Source organism: Temnothorax americanus, unplaced genomic scaffold (genome assembly GCF_048541705.1).
Source record: "Temnothorax americanus isolate GAGA-0224 unplaced genomic scaffold, ASM4854170v1 Scaffold93, whole genome shotgun sequence".
Classification (NCBI taxonomy): Eukaryota; Metazoa; Arthropoda; class Insecta; order Hymenoptera; family Formicidae; genus Temnothorax; species Temnothorax americanus.
This window is the reverse complement of record NW_027509816.1, coordinates 401647-418691: the sequence shown is the minus strand read 5'-3', so window position 1 is coordinate 418691 and position 17045 is coordinate 401647. Positions and strand designations below refer to the sequence as shown.

At 34.7% G+C, this 17045-nt stretch overlaps 3 protein-coding genes and 1 long non-coding RNA gene across 4 annotated transcripts; 3 read left to right on the top strand and 1 right to left on the bottom strand.

Moving 5' to 3' along the window:
• The first annotated feature begins 442 nt into the window (after nt 1–442).
• Tsf2 (transferrin 2) lies at nt 443–5926 on the top strand. The gene is made up of 9 exons (XM_077426007.1): nt 443–631; nt 950–1362; nt 1472–1589; nt 1671–1850; nt 1926–2554; nt 2627–2791; nt 2880–2968; nt 3055–3395; nt 4223–5926. Exons 1-9 carry the CDS (start codon nt 553–555, stop codon nt 4861–4863), a joined length of 2655 nt encoding a protein of 884 aa, XP_077282133.1. The 5' UTR covers nt 443–552; the 3' UTR covers nt 4864–5926.
• A 429-nt stretch (nt 5927–6355) lies between these two features.
• LOC143908382 (uncharacterized) lies at nt 6356–7192 on the top strand. Its single transcript, XM_077426031.1, has 3 exons — nt 6356–6454; nt 6514–6637; nt 6793–7192. Exons 1-3 carry the CDS (start codon nt 6356–6358, stop codon nt 7068–7070), a joined length of 501 nt encoding a protein of 166 aa, XP_077282157.1. The 3' UTR covers nt 7071–7192.
• Nucleotides 7193–7325: 133 nt separating this feature from the next.
• On the bottom strand, nt 7326–11418 carry LOC143908383 (uncharacterized). The gene is made up of 2 exons (XR_013260125.1): nt 9626–11418; nt 7326–8098 (listed from the first exon to the last, which is right to left on the bottom strand). It is a non-coding gene; the product is annotated as an uncharacterized LOC143908383 (long non-coding RNA).
• LOC143908375 (esterase E4-like) lies at nt 7711–14016 on the top strand. Its single transcript, XM_077426023.1, has 8 exons — nt 7711–8073; nt 11425–11550; nt 11631–11790; nt 11978–12363; nt 12584–12755; nt 12881–13074; nt 13240–13384; nt 13533–14016. Exons 1-8 carry the CDS (start codon nt 7873–7875, stop codon nt 13826–13828), a joined length of 1680 nt encoding a protein of 559 aa, XP_077282149.1. The 5' UTR covers nt 7711–7872; the 3' UTR covers nt 13829–14016.
• Nucleotides 14017–17045: the final 3029 nt, after the last annotated feature.

Here is a 17045-nt window from a genome sequence, read left to right as displayed (position 1 = left end):
AATCTTTACTCAAAGAAATTAATTAAAAAGTAATTTAAAAAATGAAACAATCAAATCTTCAATAGTTATATATATATATATATATATATATATATATATAATCAATTTTTTCAATTTTTTTTTATTTTTTTAATCAATTTTTTTTTAGAGAGCGTTTCGTTTAATTACGTTGCGATTGACCACAGCCACTCACAGCCTCCGGTGCCTGGAATTTTTCCACTGGACTAGCCAATCAGATATTTTTATTTTAAATCAGCCAATTAACGACGTGGTCAATTGAGTCCCACTCCTCAGTGATTCTTTATTATGATTGGTTTTTACACTTGGATCCGGAGAAGAACCAAAGGCAAAAACCAATCATATTAAAGAATCACTGAGCGTTCACTCGACGAATGACGTGACGGTTGTGTCCTCGTTCAATGAATGGATTACGTCACGCGTGTTGTAGGGTTGGGTGGTTGGTTGGGTGTAGTCTGTGTAGTTCGTTACAGTCCGGAGTCTCCGGAGTAGTCATGTCAAGGGTGTTGTCCGTGTGTGATTGACTCGGAAGAAATGCCTAAAGGAAAGATGTGGCTCCAATATTACGCATTATTACTGTCCCTGTACTGTTTTGCGCTACGTCAATCTCACGGTAGTGCACTTTTCCTTTCGACGAACGTCGCGGAAACGCGATTAATAAAAACGCCTCATAGAACGTAGTCCTTAATTCGTAATGCGTGTCAAATTATGAATAGTTATCCCTAAAATAATCATATTTTGTATCAAATTAACGTATTAAATCAATCTCAGTGGTCTGACAATGATAATATATCCTATTCGACTTTTACTTCACCACTGATATATTTGCACTGTGGAGAACACGAAATGTTTGAATGTAGAGTGCTAGAGTGCTATTTCGCATATTAACAACCTGTAACGAATGCTGTATTAATTAATTATTTATCGACAGGTCAGCATTTCAACAACACAGTCACGTGGTGTACGGTCTCCGACGGCGAGCAGAACAAATGTCAAGCCTTTGCCAGGGCGGTCGACCGCGAGATAGGTGCCTTTGGTTACAATTATTTTTCGGTGCGATGCAAACAGGCTTTCAACAAGGAGGAATGTATGGCCATGCTGGACCACGAGAAGGCACAGATAACTACGTTGGACGCCGGAGAGGTCTTCATAGCTGGACGATACCATAGTCTTGTACCAATAATGCAGGAAATATATGAAAGTGGAGTAAATTATCAATACGCTGTTGCGGTGATTAAGAGGGGCTCTCTGCCGGATGTTAATAGTTTGTACGATCTCAGAGGCAAGAAGGGCTGCTTTGCTGGTGTTGGGACACTAGCTGGTTGGGTTATTCCTATTAACAGTGTGAGTAAATTTCATAGATTACAATATGAACATAATGTAAACGTAATACAATTGTAATTTCTAACACGTTTGTATGTATATAAAATTACAACAAAACATTTTTATTCAGCTTATGAGATATGGAGGAATGGAAGTTATTGACTGTAACAATCATGTAAAGTCAACGATTAAATTCTTTGGACCTAGTTGTGCAGTAAACTCGTTAATTGATAAATACAACCCACTTGGTGAGTTCAATGTAAAAATATATAGATTTATAGATTGCATTTCTATCCTACAGTCGTTATAATCTAGGAAATCAATTGCAGGTGATAATTCTGACCAGTTGTGCAGCCTATGCATCGGAAAGATACCCGGCGGCAAATGTACGAATCAAGATCCTTACTCAGGATACGAAGGAGCTTTCCGCTGCTTGGTTGAAGCGGGTGAAATTGCCTTTCTGGTACATACGACTGTGCAGGAAATGACTTCGACGACATTCGATTTTAGTACGTAGCCTTACATTTTAAATTTTCAGAGAAAAGGAATCGGCAAAATACTCATTTTATGATTTTTGCTATTAGGCTCTGTGAAAAAGGAGCAATTTGAACTACTCTGCAAGGACGGTACTCGCAGACCCGTGGACGATTACAGGACCTGTAATTGGGGCACCGTGCCGTCCCGTGCAATAGTCACGTCTTCGGCGACCAACTTCGAGATTCGTCGAAAGTATCAAAGATTTTTAGAGAAAGCCGTTCGAATACTGCACAAAAACAGAAATGACAGAAATGACACAACGGGCTTCAATCGTTTCGACAACAATCAAGGGAGTTTTGACAATGATCAAGAGGGTTTCGATAATAATAATCAAAGAGGTTTTGACAACAATCAAAGGGATTTCGAGAATCGTCCGGGTTATAACAACAGATTTAGCGAGAGTGACTTTAACAGAGGCGGATTTAGAAATCCGAACGAATATAGCACAGACAATTGGGATCGTAACGGATACGACCGAAGCTTCGGCGGCGGTGGCGGAAGAGGAGGAGCAGAAGGAGGATTTAATTCGTGGGATAGGCCCGGGATTAACGATACATTCGATTATTATAATAGAGAAAGAGTCCACACTGAACCTACGAATGTACGACCGATAGAAATGTTTGATTTATACGAATCGGCGCCTAGATATGGAATGCAACATAATTTAATATTCTCTGTAAGTTTTGATATTCTCGCATTTCGTTTATTTGCTAATTGAGTTTATCTGTAATGCATTTCATTTTTCCAGGACTCCTCTCGCGATTTCGTACAACTGTCCGAAAAAGATCAAACGTACACCGGGTATTTAGGAAGATCTTTAGACCATATATTAGGGGTGCGTCATTGTCCCGTAAATCGAATGACATTATGCGTTACATCCGATCCAGAAATGGAAAAATGCGTAAAGATGAAGGTACAGTTCAGGCTACATACTTAACAAAATGCTATGTTATTCCAAAAATTATTTAAACATTAATTTTGATATCTGCTGTCTGTTGTAGATTGCCTTAAAAGCCCAGCTCTTAAAACCAGAATTACTTTGTCACAGAGGTCACAGCCAAATAAATTGTATGCAGTTGATACAAAGCGGGTATGTATTAAATATGTTATGTTTAAACATATACGTATACCCTAAAATAGAATTATGGACGTATAATTTTATCTCCTTTATGGTAGGATTGCCGATGTAACTGTACTAGATGCCAGTGACGTCTACACCGCTGGACTGCGGTTCGAACTCATTCCATTTATATCCGAGGTGTACAATTTGGGTACACCAGACTATTACGTTGTCGCCGTTGCAAAGGAGGAGGATGATAACACAGACCTGACGTACCTCAAAAACAAATACACTTGTCACACTGGAATCAATATGGCCGCGGGATGGGTTTACCCGCTGGCGTATCTCATCTCCAACAAGTGGATCAGGGGATATGGTTGTGATTCCGTGCGCGCCGCCGCCGAATACTTCAGCAAGTCTTGCGTACCGGGTGCACTCAGCACTGAATACAATACAGGTAGTTGAAAAAGAATTCTAACTAAAATTTTCAAATTCATAATTTTTCCAAGTTGGCAATTCGATAATTAACCTCTTGATTGTTAATAACGGAAATATCCGCAAAAAGAACTGGCCAGGACTGTTCAAGACGGAAAAATCCGCACAGTCAAGAAAAAATACTTTTAACGGAGTAATTAGAACAAGGCTCTATATATATCTTTATGTATTGGAATCGCTGAATTCAAATCTGAAATCAAAATTGCGAAATTCAACATGACGGACGATCTAATATGGCAGACCGAAAATGTAAAAAATTGTTCGATTTGCATAAAAATTTATATTTAAAAGTTTTTGAAACCGCTAATTTCAAATTCAAAATATAAATTCAAGAATTCAAAAGGGCAAATTCAATATGATGAGCAAAAAATTAAAAATGTGGTTTAAATGCATAAAAAGTTTTGAAGGGTTTTTGAAGCCCTTGATCCCGTTTTTTAAATTGAAATTTGTCAATTTCAAATAACGGATTTAATATGATGGCCAAAAAATATCGCTCAATTTGCACATAAAAATTAATTTCTAAGAATTTTTATAAATTTTTTTATTTTAAATTTTGAAATTTTGGCCTCAGTTTTAGATTCAATGACTTAAAAACAGAAAACACTTTTTTTTATAATTTTATTAACTTTTTTGTGAAAAGCATTTTTGGCACACAAGCATTTTTTCGCCTAACAGCTAGGGGCTTAATAGAACAAAGTAAAATAAAACTGATAAAGACAGCAAACTTTTTCATAAAATAATTGCTTCTGCGGAACTTTTCTTGTTTAATATTTGATTAATTATTTATAGGCGTGCCTTATGATAACATGTGCGACTTGTGTCACGGGGTGAGCTACCGGTATTGCCGAAGAGACGCTTCCGAGGATTACTTCGGATACACAGGTGCCTTTAGATGTCTGGTGGAAGGTGGCGGCGACGTGTCTTTCGTGAAACATACGACGGTTGCAGAGAATACCGATGGCAAGCGCAAGGAGTTCTGGGCGCGCAACACTTTCACAAAAGATTTCGAGTTACTCTGCCCAGATGGTACGCGCCGTCCGACTTCGGATTACATAAATTGCAATCTGGGCAAAGTCGCCGCCAATGCCATAGTCACGCGCGGCGGGTATTATGGCTACAATGAGACGCAGATTAACGCATACATCAATCTATTTATATACGCACAACAGTTTTATGGCCGAAAGGAGCAGGACGAGTTCAGCTTCAGCATGTATTACAGTCTACCGCCTTACAGCGATCTCATCTTTCAAGATGCCACTCAGCAGCTGGTGGTGATCCCGCCGAACAAGCGAGAGTACAGCGCGTATCTGGGGCAAGATTTTATGAGAGCTAGGAGAATCGTAGATTGTAATGCAGGTGCGTCAGCGATAAGTTACTCATTGTTCGCTACGATAGTTATGATCGCGTTTACTTTTGCATTTGGTAGATAAGTATTGCGAGTTGCATGCATTACAAGAATATTTGAATAAAAATTTGTGTCGAAATCACGAACGAAGATTGGAGATCTGACAAACGAATCTGATATAGCACCTTTTATCAATTGGCAATATATACAGGGTGTAAAACAAATGTGGCCGCTATACTAGCTTTAGAAGTGTATTCTACTCGTCAAAATAAGCAAAAAAGTTTATATGTCTAAAAATGTCTAAAAATCGTTTTCACGTTACAATCATGTTTAAAGAGACGCCAAGGATGTTTTACCAATGGTTCCCTTGTGTCCTCGTGTTTTTGGGGACATCTAAAACAAATTGTCTACTTCCTGTTGACGATATTAACGATTTTCGTCAGCACATTGAAAACAGGTTCAATGAAATACGCAACACACCGAATGTTTGTGGAAGGGTGAGAAGGTCGCTAAGAAGAAGGGCGGAGCTGACATATTTTTGTTGGGGACGGTTACTTTAAACATTTGCTTTAAGATTTATTGTATTTCACTTTTATTTTCCATTGTATTGTTAGAAATAAAATAATAATTGTAACTGTCTTAAGTTTCAGCTCAAACTGACTGTAACATGAAAACGATGCATTTTTAGACACGTTTATATGCCCAAACTTTTATGCTCATTTTGATGAGTAGAATACATGCCTGAAATAGCGGCTCACATTTATGTTACATCCTGTATATATTATATTTAACAATAGTAGATATTAAATAATATTAAATTTAGCAATAGTATATTTTATCGCTGCTACGTATCACTAATATTATCAAAGATACATTCTCAATATCAGTCAAATTGTTTTATACATATTTTACACGTATACTTTTACAAAAGTACAAATGACTGAGAAATAGAGTTGAATATATAAATTTAAGCGCGATTGCTGCCTTTGCGTCCGTCCAACGGAGCCATATCTTTAAGTGTATCCGTCCAAATACAAGAAACTTATCGATCTGGTAATTTTAAGGATTATTGTATTTAATAATTTGATATGTATGTATATTTTATACCGTCCACTAATGTTTTTATAATAATAAATCTTTATAAGGTTTCCCATGTAATTTTATATTATTCTATACGTTTCTATTTAATAAAATAGTATATCCAGATATCTAACAAAAAGATCAACGGCGGATGCGAAATAAAATGAAACTTGTTTGTGTAGATCGAAATTTCATAAAAAGTTCGTTTTTTAAATGGCGAAACCACCGGAAGTAGAATGACGCGCGATAACAGGAAATATCGAAATTACAATTGAATAACGAACGGAAAAAAGAAACCATTGCTTTGGCTATCAAAAATTCAACACGTAAATCTTAAGTTTGGATCAAAATTTCTAAAGTCACTGATTCTCAATCCGCCTTTAATAATTCGAATGACTTAATTTTAACAAAAGTCTCAACGCTGCCTGCATATTAAGATACACCTATTAATCGGAAAACAGATTGTTCCTGCAGAAGATAGTCCACGATAGAGCGATATGAATAGTGACACTCAGTCAATAAATGCTTCTAAATATGAAAAACTGGTAAAAGAACCTAACACGCAAATCAATAGGTGCAACAATCTCGACAATCAGGTAATATTCTCGTGAAGGATCGAAATATATAGTAGTGTAACGTTAAAATGCACATTCAGGTAACCAATGCTCGTCAAATATTTGACAATCTAAATCAATCTATTCAACGAAAACAGAAACCGGATTCTAGTTCAACATCCCATACATCACCTTCATCTACAAATAATATCAATGCCATAACAAGTGAGATGTTGCAAATAATTTTATCTCTATCTAAATCAAGACATGCATAGAGCAAATAATATCATAGCTGCCTTATTCATTTATAGCTTATCACTAATTTTTGTGTTCTATAGATCCTTTTTCAATTCCTAACTGTACAAATTCCAAATTTTCAGGTAAATGCAAAACCTATAAATTAGTGGACAGCAAACAAGTTTCGGGACAATTTCATCAACTCGACAAGAAGACATTTCTTCTTGATACTTATGCTCGTATCGTTGCTAACAATAACAGGCGTTGCCCTAAGAGATTACGTGAACTCGCTAAACCAAAGAGACAAGCACGTAGCGATCAGAATGACTACGCTGCGAATTTCGATTTAAACTACGGCCATGTGACTAAAACTTACCGTGCGGAAGACAAACGCAACTTAAAAGAGTCAAAAAAGAAATAGTTTATAATAGCTTATTGTGACAGAATATTTTAAACAATTTCTCATGCAACAATTTAGCGTGTGATTACTGCAGTTTCAAACAATTTAACATAAATTCAAGCAATATCCATAATGATATCTAAAAAAATATCCTAGAAATTAGAAAATTTTTTAGATCATCATTTTTCAGCATCTGCATTTTTCTAGGATATAAAATAAAAATCTTTCTCCTCTTATAAAAAGAAATTATGAAAGAAGTTAATGCAATAAAGTAGCTGGATTTTATGTCACTTTATTCTTGTAGTAAGATTTAATATATCTTTCCTGTAAGACTCCATTATATATATTCTTCATGATGAGGAAAACAATCAATATTCGACGCAATCGTATTATCAGTTGTATCACTTGAAAAATGTGTAAAAAAAAGCGATGATGTGTTAGAACCGTGAACTGTCGGAGATACCTAATTTTTACGAATCGCGAATTTATCGGCGCCTCGTCGAATAATCGCATAACTCTCGCTTCGTCTTGGTTCAAAATTCCATGCGCGATTACAAAACCGTGCGTGACCTCACGTACGGCTGACTGTTTGTGGGAAATACTCTCGTACGATAGACTCAAGTTTCCCAGAAAGACAATTGCGATTTGCGCGCGCGTCTTCCTCCTCGCGGTTGATGGATATATAAAAGGCCTCGTATTGCCCTTGAGATGTTTTTAGTGCTCGCTGGTGCGGCACTTAACGTGCCTAACCGGTTTCACGTGCGTGAGTTTCCTGCTCGCATTAAACTTGGCAGTCCAAACTGTTTTCCTCCGTAGAAACATCATGAAACGCTTCTTTGCTATACTCTTATTAAGCATCGTTGTTGCGCTCGCCGATGACAATCTCGCCGGCGAACAACATGAGGTCGCTGCCCCAATTGGAAGAATTCGTGGTTCCACCATGATCACCAGACTTGGCAGGAAAATCTATTCCTTTCGCGGTGTGAGATACGCCGAACCGCCGACCGGACAGCAACGTTTCCAAGTAAGCAGAGATGTGCATTAAGTATCTGAAATGGAAATACAAAATGTAAAATGCCTATTTTGTATTTTGCATTAAAAATTTTTTTTTTTTTAAACTATTTTACATTTCCATTTAAATGATTTTCAGTATCCATTTTCTATTTGAAATGCATTTTTCTTGCAAACTAAAAATTAATCGTGATCAATAATAACATACTGTTTAATTAAAAAAAATGCACAAAAACAAGAATAATTATTTCCCATAGTTTTTTAAATGCTGATAATTATACGATCCTGTTTACTAATAAATTGCTCTATTACGTCACAGTTTGGAGCAATTTGCAGTTAAAAATAATTGCAAAAAAGTACTATTTTAATATATTTTGTTGAATATTATTGTAACTACGATACGTGACGTGTTGGAAAAGTTCCATTGCAATCAAAATTAATTAGTATGTAGTTAGAACTTTCAATCTTTAAAAGGAATTTGTTGTGTCGATTATGATTAAAAAGACAATAGGGGTATTCAATTAAGTGTTAGAGTTTAACGGTTTGACAGGAAAGTCGGGTAAAAAATTATAATAATTTTTACACTTTTAACCCAAAGATTAATGTGATGCATAATGAGTCACTTATGTATTTTGCATAACCTTAAAGAGTAGCGCGCCCAAAGTTAATTAATTAATTAACTTTTTACTCGACTTTAACCCGACGCATAACCTGTCAAATCGTTAAACTTTAACTTATTTGAATACCCCTATTGATAACATATAATTAACATAGAGTCTATTGCGTAAAAGTTGCAATTATATAGTATATTTTATGAAATATTTTATTATAATTATGTTATTCAAATTAAATGATTTTTTAGGTCGCTGAATACTAATCTGATGTCAAAGTTGATAAATTCAAAATGGGAGAGTCAATAGCGGATATCAAAATTACAAATGGTCGAATTTTTACTTTTGATATCCACCATAATTGATGGCTTCGTAAAACCCTTAAGTTTGAATAACACATAATTAAAAAATATTTCATATAGATAATTGATGGTTATATGTATAAGACGCAACTTGTTCTGAAAGCATCCGCACTTATTCTAAACAGCATTGCAATTAAATAAGATCTGTCGTTTTATGATCGAGGTAAGAGCCTCCTTAATTCAAAAGAATAATTGAATGTCTGAACAAAATGTAGGTAAACATTTTTTAATTGTAATTTCATATGTGAATGTTATGTAATTCAATTGTTGTAATTTAAGTTTATATTAAAAGAAATAAGAATTTAAGTTTAAGAAATAATAGTAAGAAATATAAATAATAAACAATAATATTAATAATAAGTGAAATATGACCGTTGATATATACTTTATTACGGCAATACGTATAATGAAATCGTGGAGATACTGCTGAAATTTATGGCAAGAAGATGTGCGGACGTTTTCTAAATGTTATACTATGGCGATGAACCCAGTTCTATGGAAATACTCGGTAATGATAATAGTATTTGCGACGCGATATGGTAGATAAACAATAATTTGTCCTTATCTTCCATTCTATGTATTTTTAACTTACGTTTTTAACCTGGAATTTTTAACTTGGAGCTAGTTATCTCGCAGTAGAATTATGATGTAGAAATGTGTGCTGCATGCACAATTTTTAAAATTTTTTTTATATATAGTTAGTAATTTAGAAAATTCTTATATTTAATTAAGATTTTCGTTGTATTTTTTTTTCTCTCAACGTAAAATAATTTGTAATTTAGAAACGGGCTGTGCATTTGATACTATTTCACTGTCGAGACTTCATCATCGAGAGAAAACGAGATTAAGCGCGCCTCTTTTTGCGCATTGTGATAGCTCGTAACAACGTTGTTGAGAGTCTTGGTCTAGGAAACCGTGGAAATTTTTTGAAAATACGCAATAACACCGAGACGGACGCGGGGCGAGTGCACCAAGTGAACTTGACAGATGCTTCTACGCTTTTTATCGCAAAAACGGGCACTACATAGGGGCTTGTTTATATACACAAGTTTATCAATGTAATGCGCAACGCGTTTGCACATAACCCATTTGAGATCGTCGTCCGCATAATTCTTTTTTTCCTCCCCACCTCCGCCGAATGGCGAAACGCAAGATGCAGCAGGCGACGCAACAGTCAAAATAAATATATACTCCGATCGCTGTTAACAAGAAATAGTGATGCGCTTTCTGCTGATTAAAAAAATTTAATACAAATATTAATTAAAGAAATTTACGGGAAAAGTGAGAGTGTATAATGTGGATACGAATTAAAGAAAGATATTTGTTAAAAATCTGCAGACCAGCGATTCGATCGAATCGTTTATTACCGATTGGAGAAAATCGCAGAAAAATAATGAGCGGTAAAAATTGTCGAAGCACCCGTTGCATAATTTGGAAATCTGTCCGACATCGACATCGTCATTTCGCGAAAGATTGACTACCGTTCGCGCGTTGTAAGCAATAAATTGTCAATTTGATTTAACACGGGCCGGTCTTGTGCCACACCATGCCAACCCTCTTAAATGGTTTAAAATCAACACATAAATTTTTTAATATTAAATTAGTGAGATGTTGAGTTAAAACAAAAATTCTATTTTAAAACTCACAATTATTGTGGTTGCATATCAAAAATATAGAAAAAAGAACAATTGTGTAAATATATAATTTATTTAATTTAATGACATAGAAAAAAAAAGACTTTGCTGATATTTTAATACAATATTATCTGATACACGCTAATAATACAATTAATTACCGAGAAAAATGTCATTTACGATGCGGACTGGACTAAATAATAAAAAATAAAAATTTATAAATATAATTAAATAATATAAAAACATAAACATTTAAAACAACTATTTTTATTTTTAAAAACCATAAAAAAATGCCTATTTTTCATTTCCTATTTTAAATGGTTGCCTAAAAAGTATAGGTACTTTGTATTTTGCATTTTTAAATGGAAAGGTTTCAACTATTTCGCATTTTCTATTTCAAATAGGTTTGGGCACCCATTTTACATATCTCTACAAGTAAGGCATCAGATATCACGATTAGATAAATAATAAAAACATTAAAAACGTTATTGTTTTAATTGTGTAAAATAAAATAGTAATTTGCATTTGCATCCGCATTACAGGCGTAGCAAATAAAATGAACGAATCTTGCGCAATTTTTCAAGAACGCAAAATGCGGCAAGATACTTTGTATAGCTTGTGCAGTATTGCGTGATGAATATTATTTCATATAAACGAACCGATATAATAGAACATTTTTAGCAAAAATAAGGCAAAGGTTTCGGCAAATCATATCTGGCCAAATATTATTATCATTTTTTAATTATATTTTTCCTAGGTCGCAATTCCAGCGGCGGATTGGAACGATGTTTTCGACGCGACCAAAGAAGGACCCGCCTGTCCAGCGATACACGAACAGAATATAATGGAGGATTGTCTCCGTGTGAATATCTACACAACAAAAGTGAGTCTGATAATGCTCAATATACATTCGCACTAAAAAAGAGTATGAAGTCACTAATTGAACAATTGTCTTGATCGCAGCTACCATCGGAGAACGATCCCGTGAAAAGACCCGTATTGGTATTCTTCCATCCTGGCGGTTTTTACTTATACTCGGGTAAAAGCTCGAATTTTGGACCTCAGTATCTGCTAGACAAAGACGTCGTTCTCGTCACTGTCAATTATCGTCTCGGGACGCTAGGTAAAGTCCCATATTTTATTACTTTTTAGATACTTAATTCGAATATAAGCGATAAAATTCTGCTTAAGGTAGAATTTAAAGTTTGAAGGAAAACATAAAATTATTATATCGGGATTTTATCGCTTGTGGTTCAAAGATAACACAACTTTTTTTCTTTAAAAAACCTATTTGTGCTTATCTGTATCAGGATTTTTGAGCACCGGTGATTCGAAGGCACCGGGTAATTTGGGTTTGAAGGATCAAGTCGTCGCGCTTCGATGGATCCAGAGAAACATAGCCGCCTTCGGCGGTGACCCCGACAGCGTCACTATATCCGGCTGCAGCGTAGGTGGATTGAGCGTGATGTTGCACATGGTCTCGCCGATGTCCAAGGGATTGTTCCATCGGGCGATCATGATGAGCGGCTCGATATCGATGAAAGAACCGTACGGACCGTACCCGACTGAACAGCTGCACTTGGCAAAGAAGCAAGCCGAATTACTAGACTGTCCCACCGACACCACTGGCTCTATGCTAATCTGTTTAAACTCCAAACCAGTGGAGAACTTCACGGACACCATGCCCAAGTTTTTTGTAAGGAAGATTACATATATAGGACAAGATTAATAAATATAGGATTAGTAAATAAGATTAAGTAATTTTTCTACCAAACGATAAAAAATTAGAGAAACAAATATATAATGCTGTAAAAAATCAAGAACTAAAAAACGTAGAGATTTGTTTTATTAGATATAAAAGAAGAAAGCCCCTAAGAGTATAAAAAAGTAATCTTTAGCATACTACGACATTCTAGGAGTGGTACGGTTATCCAATGTTAATATGGACACCTGTAGTAGAACCTGAGGTTCACGGTATAGAAAGATTCTTGCCCGAACAGCCCGCTGAACTTTTTAAGAAGGGGAAATTCCACAAGGTTCCGCTGATCGCAGGAGTTACTAAAGACGAGTTTGGTGGTGTGGTCACCTGTAAGAATCTTGTATTTGTATTTTCTTGTCATTGCCATTCAATTCTCAAGTTATAAATAGTGGCTGAAATCACAGAAATTAATAAATATGTAGTAATAATAATATATTCCGTCGGTTATTTTTAGTTGTCACCAAGCAACACGAACTCGGGAATGATTCATACGTGGACGATTTGAACAATGACTGGTACAGACTCGCACCGATTAATTTCTTGTACGAGCGAGATACACCTCGGTCTAGATATATAAGTACCGAACTGCGCCGATTTTACTTTGACGACAAAACGATTGGTCCAGACACTTATGATGGTCTAGCACATGTACGTAAATTGTTAAGAAAATAAAATATTTTATGAAATAATAGCATGTTTGGGACAATATTAACTATTGTAAATATAGCAATATGAATAAAATTAATATAGTGATATGAATAAAATTAATCGCAATTAATTCATATATATGTATAATTATGTTTTGTATTTCAGATCAACACCGATGCAATAGTTACATATCCAATGCATAGTTCTGTAAAATTAATCGCCGAGAACACCGACCAACCCATCTACTTTTATGTGTCTTCTTATCAAGGACGATACAGTTTTGTCATGTGGAACGAAACCACACCATACGGTATTATTTTTATTCTTGTATTTTACTTTTTTATTCAAATTGCTTGATTCAAATTGTTCAGATTGCTTTATAGACATCACGATTTGATCTTTATAACTTCTGCATAAATTATGTGTAACTAAATTTGTTATTTATTTTATCATTCAAGGCGTGGTGCATCATGACGATTTACAATATTTGTTCTTCATGAAATTCAAATTTCCATTCTTTGAAAACGATGACCCGGAAATTCCTACAGTAGAACTTATGACAAGCATGTGGTCGAATTTTGTTCAAACTGGACAGCCAGTATCTCCAGCTTTGGCTAAGAATGTTACATGGGAACCTTACTTACCAGAAAAAGACAACTATCTAGAAATCTCTGAGGAACCAAAAATGAAGACAGGACTTTATCCCGATAGAATGCAAAAATGGGACAGTTTGTTTCCTTTAAATTCGAAATAGAAATCGATATCTACAGTCGATTTTGTAATGTGCAATACATATATATACCTACTGACCTGGCTGATTAAGTCATTAAGTAAAAGTATACATACATCAATCCTATTACTCAACAAATGCAAATACAGTTATATCATTATTTTATATAAAAAAGTTTCTTTTTTAATAAAAGTTATTCCTGCAAAATTAAATATTTGCAAAATTATTTTTTAGTATAAAAAGTATTTATTAATAAAGTTTCGATACTTTACTATGAGGCAAGTTGTACTGGCAAGTTAAGTAAAATTATTATTAAAATATATCTTAAGTACAAAAGATCGTCACATATACCGGGTGTCTGAGACCACCCGCCCACCCTTTTTCTTTCAAAAACTAAGCATTTTAGAGGAAGACGTTTTAGACAAAAATTGTATGGTTTTGAGGGGAACATAAGATGGTGTCATTGATTTGACCTTGGGTGGCATCGTTAAGGACAGGTCAAGGACACCTTTAGTTTTTTAAATAAAATCCCCTATTTTTTATTGCATATTCTTATAGCTTATGTCGAGAGCTTTCTAAAACACTATAATTAAGTATTTTTTCATTAAGTACTTTTTGAGTTATAAGGCTTGAAAGTTACAGTATTGTGACATAATATTTTGTTAAGTATTTATAATTCAAATTACTTACTTTTTATTTTTGCAAACAATATGAATCAATTAATGTAAAAAAACAAAATTTTCTTAAAGAAAAACTTATGTAAGAGCGTAATGTGGCACAGTAGATAGCGCACTAATCTACAAAGCTGAAGAACAATTTTAATGCCATTTATAATGAGTAATTCTTGTACCGTTGTTAAGAACAATGTTTAAAATATCTGGAATAAATTATTGCGCGCTGTGTAATTTCTGTAGGCATTCATATATTCATGCATTAAGTTTCATTCTTACAGAATGTCTATTTACCAAGTACATATTGAATTACTTTCGACAAAGACTTAAATTTAGCGTATACCATGAAAGAAGAGTACCGATTTTTTATTGCGTGATTGATAGTTATTGAAAAAGCATTTTTCCTAACGTGAGTGTGAAATCCTAGGCCGCTTTTCGCGCTTGTTCGCAAATCAAGCACCCCGAATCGTGAGAAGCTAAGAAAATAATGAATATGCAATAAACAATTACACAACAAGTTTTTCTTTAAGAAAATTGTGTTTTCTTTACATTAATTGATTCGTATTGTTTGCAAAAATAAAAAGTAAAGAATTTGAATTATAAATACTTAACAAAATATTATGTCACAATACTGTAACTTTCAAGCCTTATTATAACTCAAAAAGTACTTAATAAAAAAATACTTAATTATAGTGTTTTAGAAAGCTCTCAACATAAGCTATAAGAATATATGCAATAAAAAATAGGGGGTTCCATTTAAGAAACTGAAGGTGTCCTTGACCTGTCCTTAACGATGCCACCCAAGGTCAAATCAACGACACCATCTTATGTTCCTCTCAAAACCATACAATTTTTGTCTAGAACGTTTTTCTTTAAAATGCTTAGTTTTTGAAAGAAAATGGGTGGGTGATGGGTGGCCTCAGACACCCGTTATAACAAATGATAAAAATTATATAAAAATTTACAAAAAAATTGCATTTAAATTTTCGGGTCTGATGATTGCAATTTTACCAGAAGCTCGCTTAATTCCCACAATTTCTTGCCTTTAGCAGGATCCTTTCACAGCATTCGATAACCCACGTTCTTAAAATATATTTAGAGTGTTTTAAGAAGAATTAAAGAAAGAGCATTTAACGTTAAATTAAAAGAATCAAAAGTTATTCAGCTAAGAAAATTTTAACCTTCCGGGATTAAATAAAGACAGAGTAACGATCGAGAATTTATAAAAAATATTGAAAATAATATAAAGAAGTTTCCCATTAGAACTAATACAGCTCTTAGAAATCGATTCTCGAATCTGGTGAATGGTCTTCGGGGTTACGCGGTACAAGAAAATGTACACAACAACGCGATGAAACATTTGTCGATTGCTACAAAGAATTTTATTGATGATAATTCTAATTTAATTTTAACTAGGGCTGACAAAGGTAACGTCACGGTAGCATTGGACAAAGATAAATATATAGCCAGTATGGAGGAACTCTTAGGAGATACCGATATTTACAAGATTGTCTCTAAAGATCCAATTAGAAAGGTAACAACTCGGATTCGGGAACTTTTGATTAGATGGAGGAAATCAGAATTCATCTCAGACTCATTGTACAGACGGCTATATTGTAGTGACGGAACTTGCCGAGAGCGTATGGACTCCCGAAGATCCACAAAATTAATTGTCCTCTCAGAATCATCGTTTCATGTGTTGATAGCCCTTTGTACAATTTGGCTGCTTTTCTCCATAAAGTCATGTTTAATTGCTTTCCTAAAGGAGATAGTCATGTCTCGAATAGCTTCGACTTGGTAAAAAAACTTTCCGAAACCCATATTAGAGAAGATTATACTTTAATGTCTCTTGACGTTATCTCTCTTTTTACTAACGTGCCTACTGAAATGGTTATTGATAGCATCGTAAAAAGATGGAATTATATTTCTGAGAGTTGCGTGATTCCGGAGTCCGAATTTCTCCAGGCAGTAAGATTGGTATTAAAATCGACTTTTTTTGTTTTTAATGGAGTTATATATCAGCAAACTTTCGGTTCTCCTATAGGCCCCCCTTTGTCACCCATAGGGGCGGATATCGTGATGCAAGACCTGGAGGTTAGAGCCCTCGGAAGCTTGAAGTTTGTCCCTTCTTTTTATAAGAGATACGTGGACGATATTGCAATGGCGGTGCCTCTTAATGAATGCACTCACGTATTAGAAACATTCAACTCTTTTCACCCGAGATTGCAATTTACTATGGAGATCGGCGTGGGTGGCAAATTGAACTTTTTAGAGGTCACCATGCTTCACATAGGTGACCATTTGCAATTTGACTGGTTTCATAAACCCACTTTTTCCGGAAGATATTTAAATTTTCTTTCTCAACATCCACTCTGTCAGAAAAAGGGCACGGTCATCGGTTTGATTGATCGAGTATTTAAGTTGTCGCATCCAAGATTTCATAAAAAAAAACATAAAATTTTTTATTCAAGTTCTGGTGAATAATTGTTATTCATTGGAATTCATTTTTAAGACAATACATGAGCGCCTGAGATTTTTGCTTAATGATAGACACGTTAATAACGATAAAA

What these genes read in the sequence shown, in the direction of transcription:
- Tsf2 (XM_077426007.1), top strand. Translation starts at nt 553, where the DNA reads ATGCCTAAAGGAAAGATGTGGCTCCAATATTACGCATTATTACTGTCC. An exon ending in TGCGCTACGTCAATCTCACG is followed by an intron (nt 632 to 949) that starts GTAGTGCACTTT and finishes ATTTATCGACAG; the next exon opens with GTCAGCATTTCAACAACACA. An exon ending in ATGCAGTTGATACAAAGCGG is followed by an intron (nt 2,969 to 3,054) that starts GTATGTATTAAA and finishes CCTTTATGGTAG; the next exon opens with GATTGCCGATGTAACTGTAC.
- LOC143908382 (XM_077426031.1), top strand. Translation starts at nt 6,356, where the DNA reads ATGAATAGTGACACTCAGTCAATAAATGCTTCTAAATATGAAAAACTG. An exon ending in GCAACAATCTCGACAATCAG is followed by an intron (nt 6,455 to 6,513) that starts GTAATATTCTCG and finishes ATGCACATTCAG; the next exon opens with GTAACCAATGCTCGTCAAAT. An exon ending in TAATATCAATGCCATAACAA is followed by an intron (nt 6,638 to 6,792) that starts GTGAGATGTTGC and finishes CCAAATTTTCAG; the next exon opens with GTAAATGCAAAACCTATAAA.
- LOC143908375 (XM_077426023.1), top strand. Translation starts at nt 7,873, where the DNA reads ATGAAACGCTTCTTTGCTATACTCTTATTAAGCATCGTTGTTGCGCTC. An exon ending in GTTTGGTGGTGTGGTCACCT is followed by an intron (nt 12,756 to 12,880) that starts GTAAGAATCTTG and finishes GGTTATTTTTAG; the next exon opens with TTGTCACCAAGCAACACGAA. An exon ending in CTTATGATGGTCTAGCACAT is followed by an intron (nt 13,075 to 13,239) that starts GTACGTAAATTG and finishes TTTGTATTTCAG; the next exon opens with ATCAACACCGATGCAATAGT.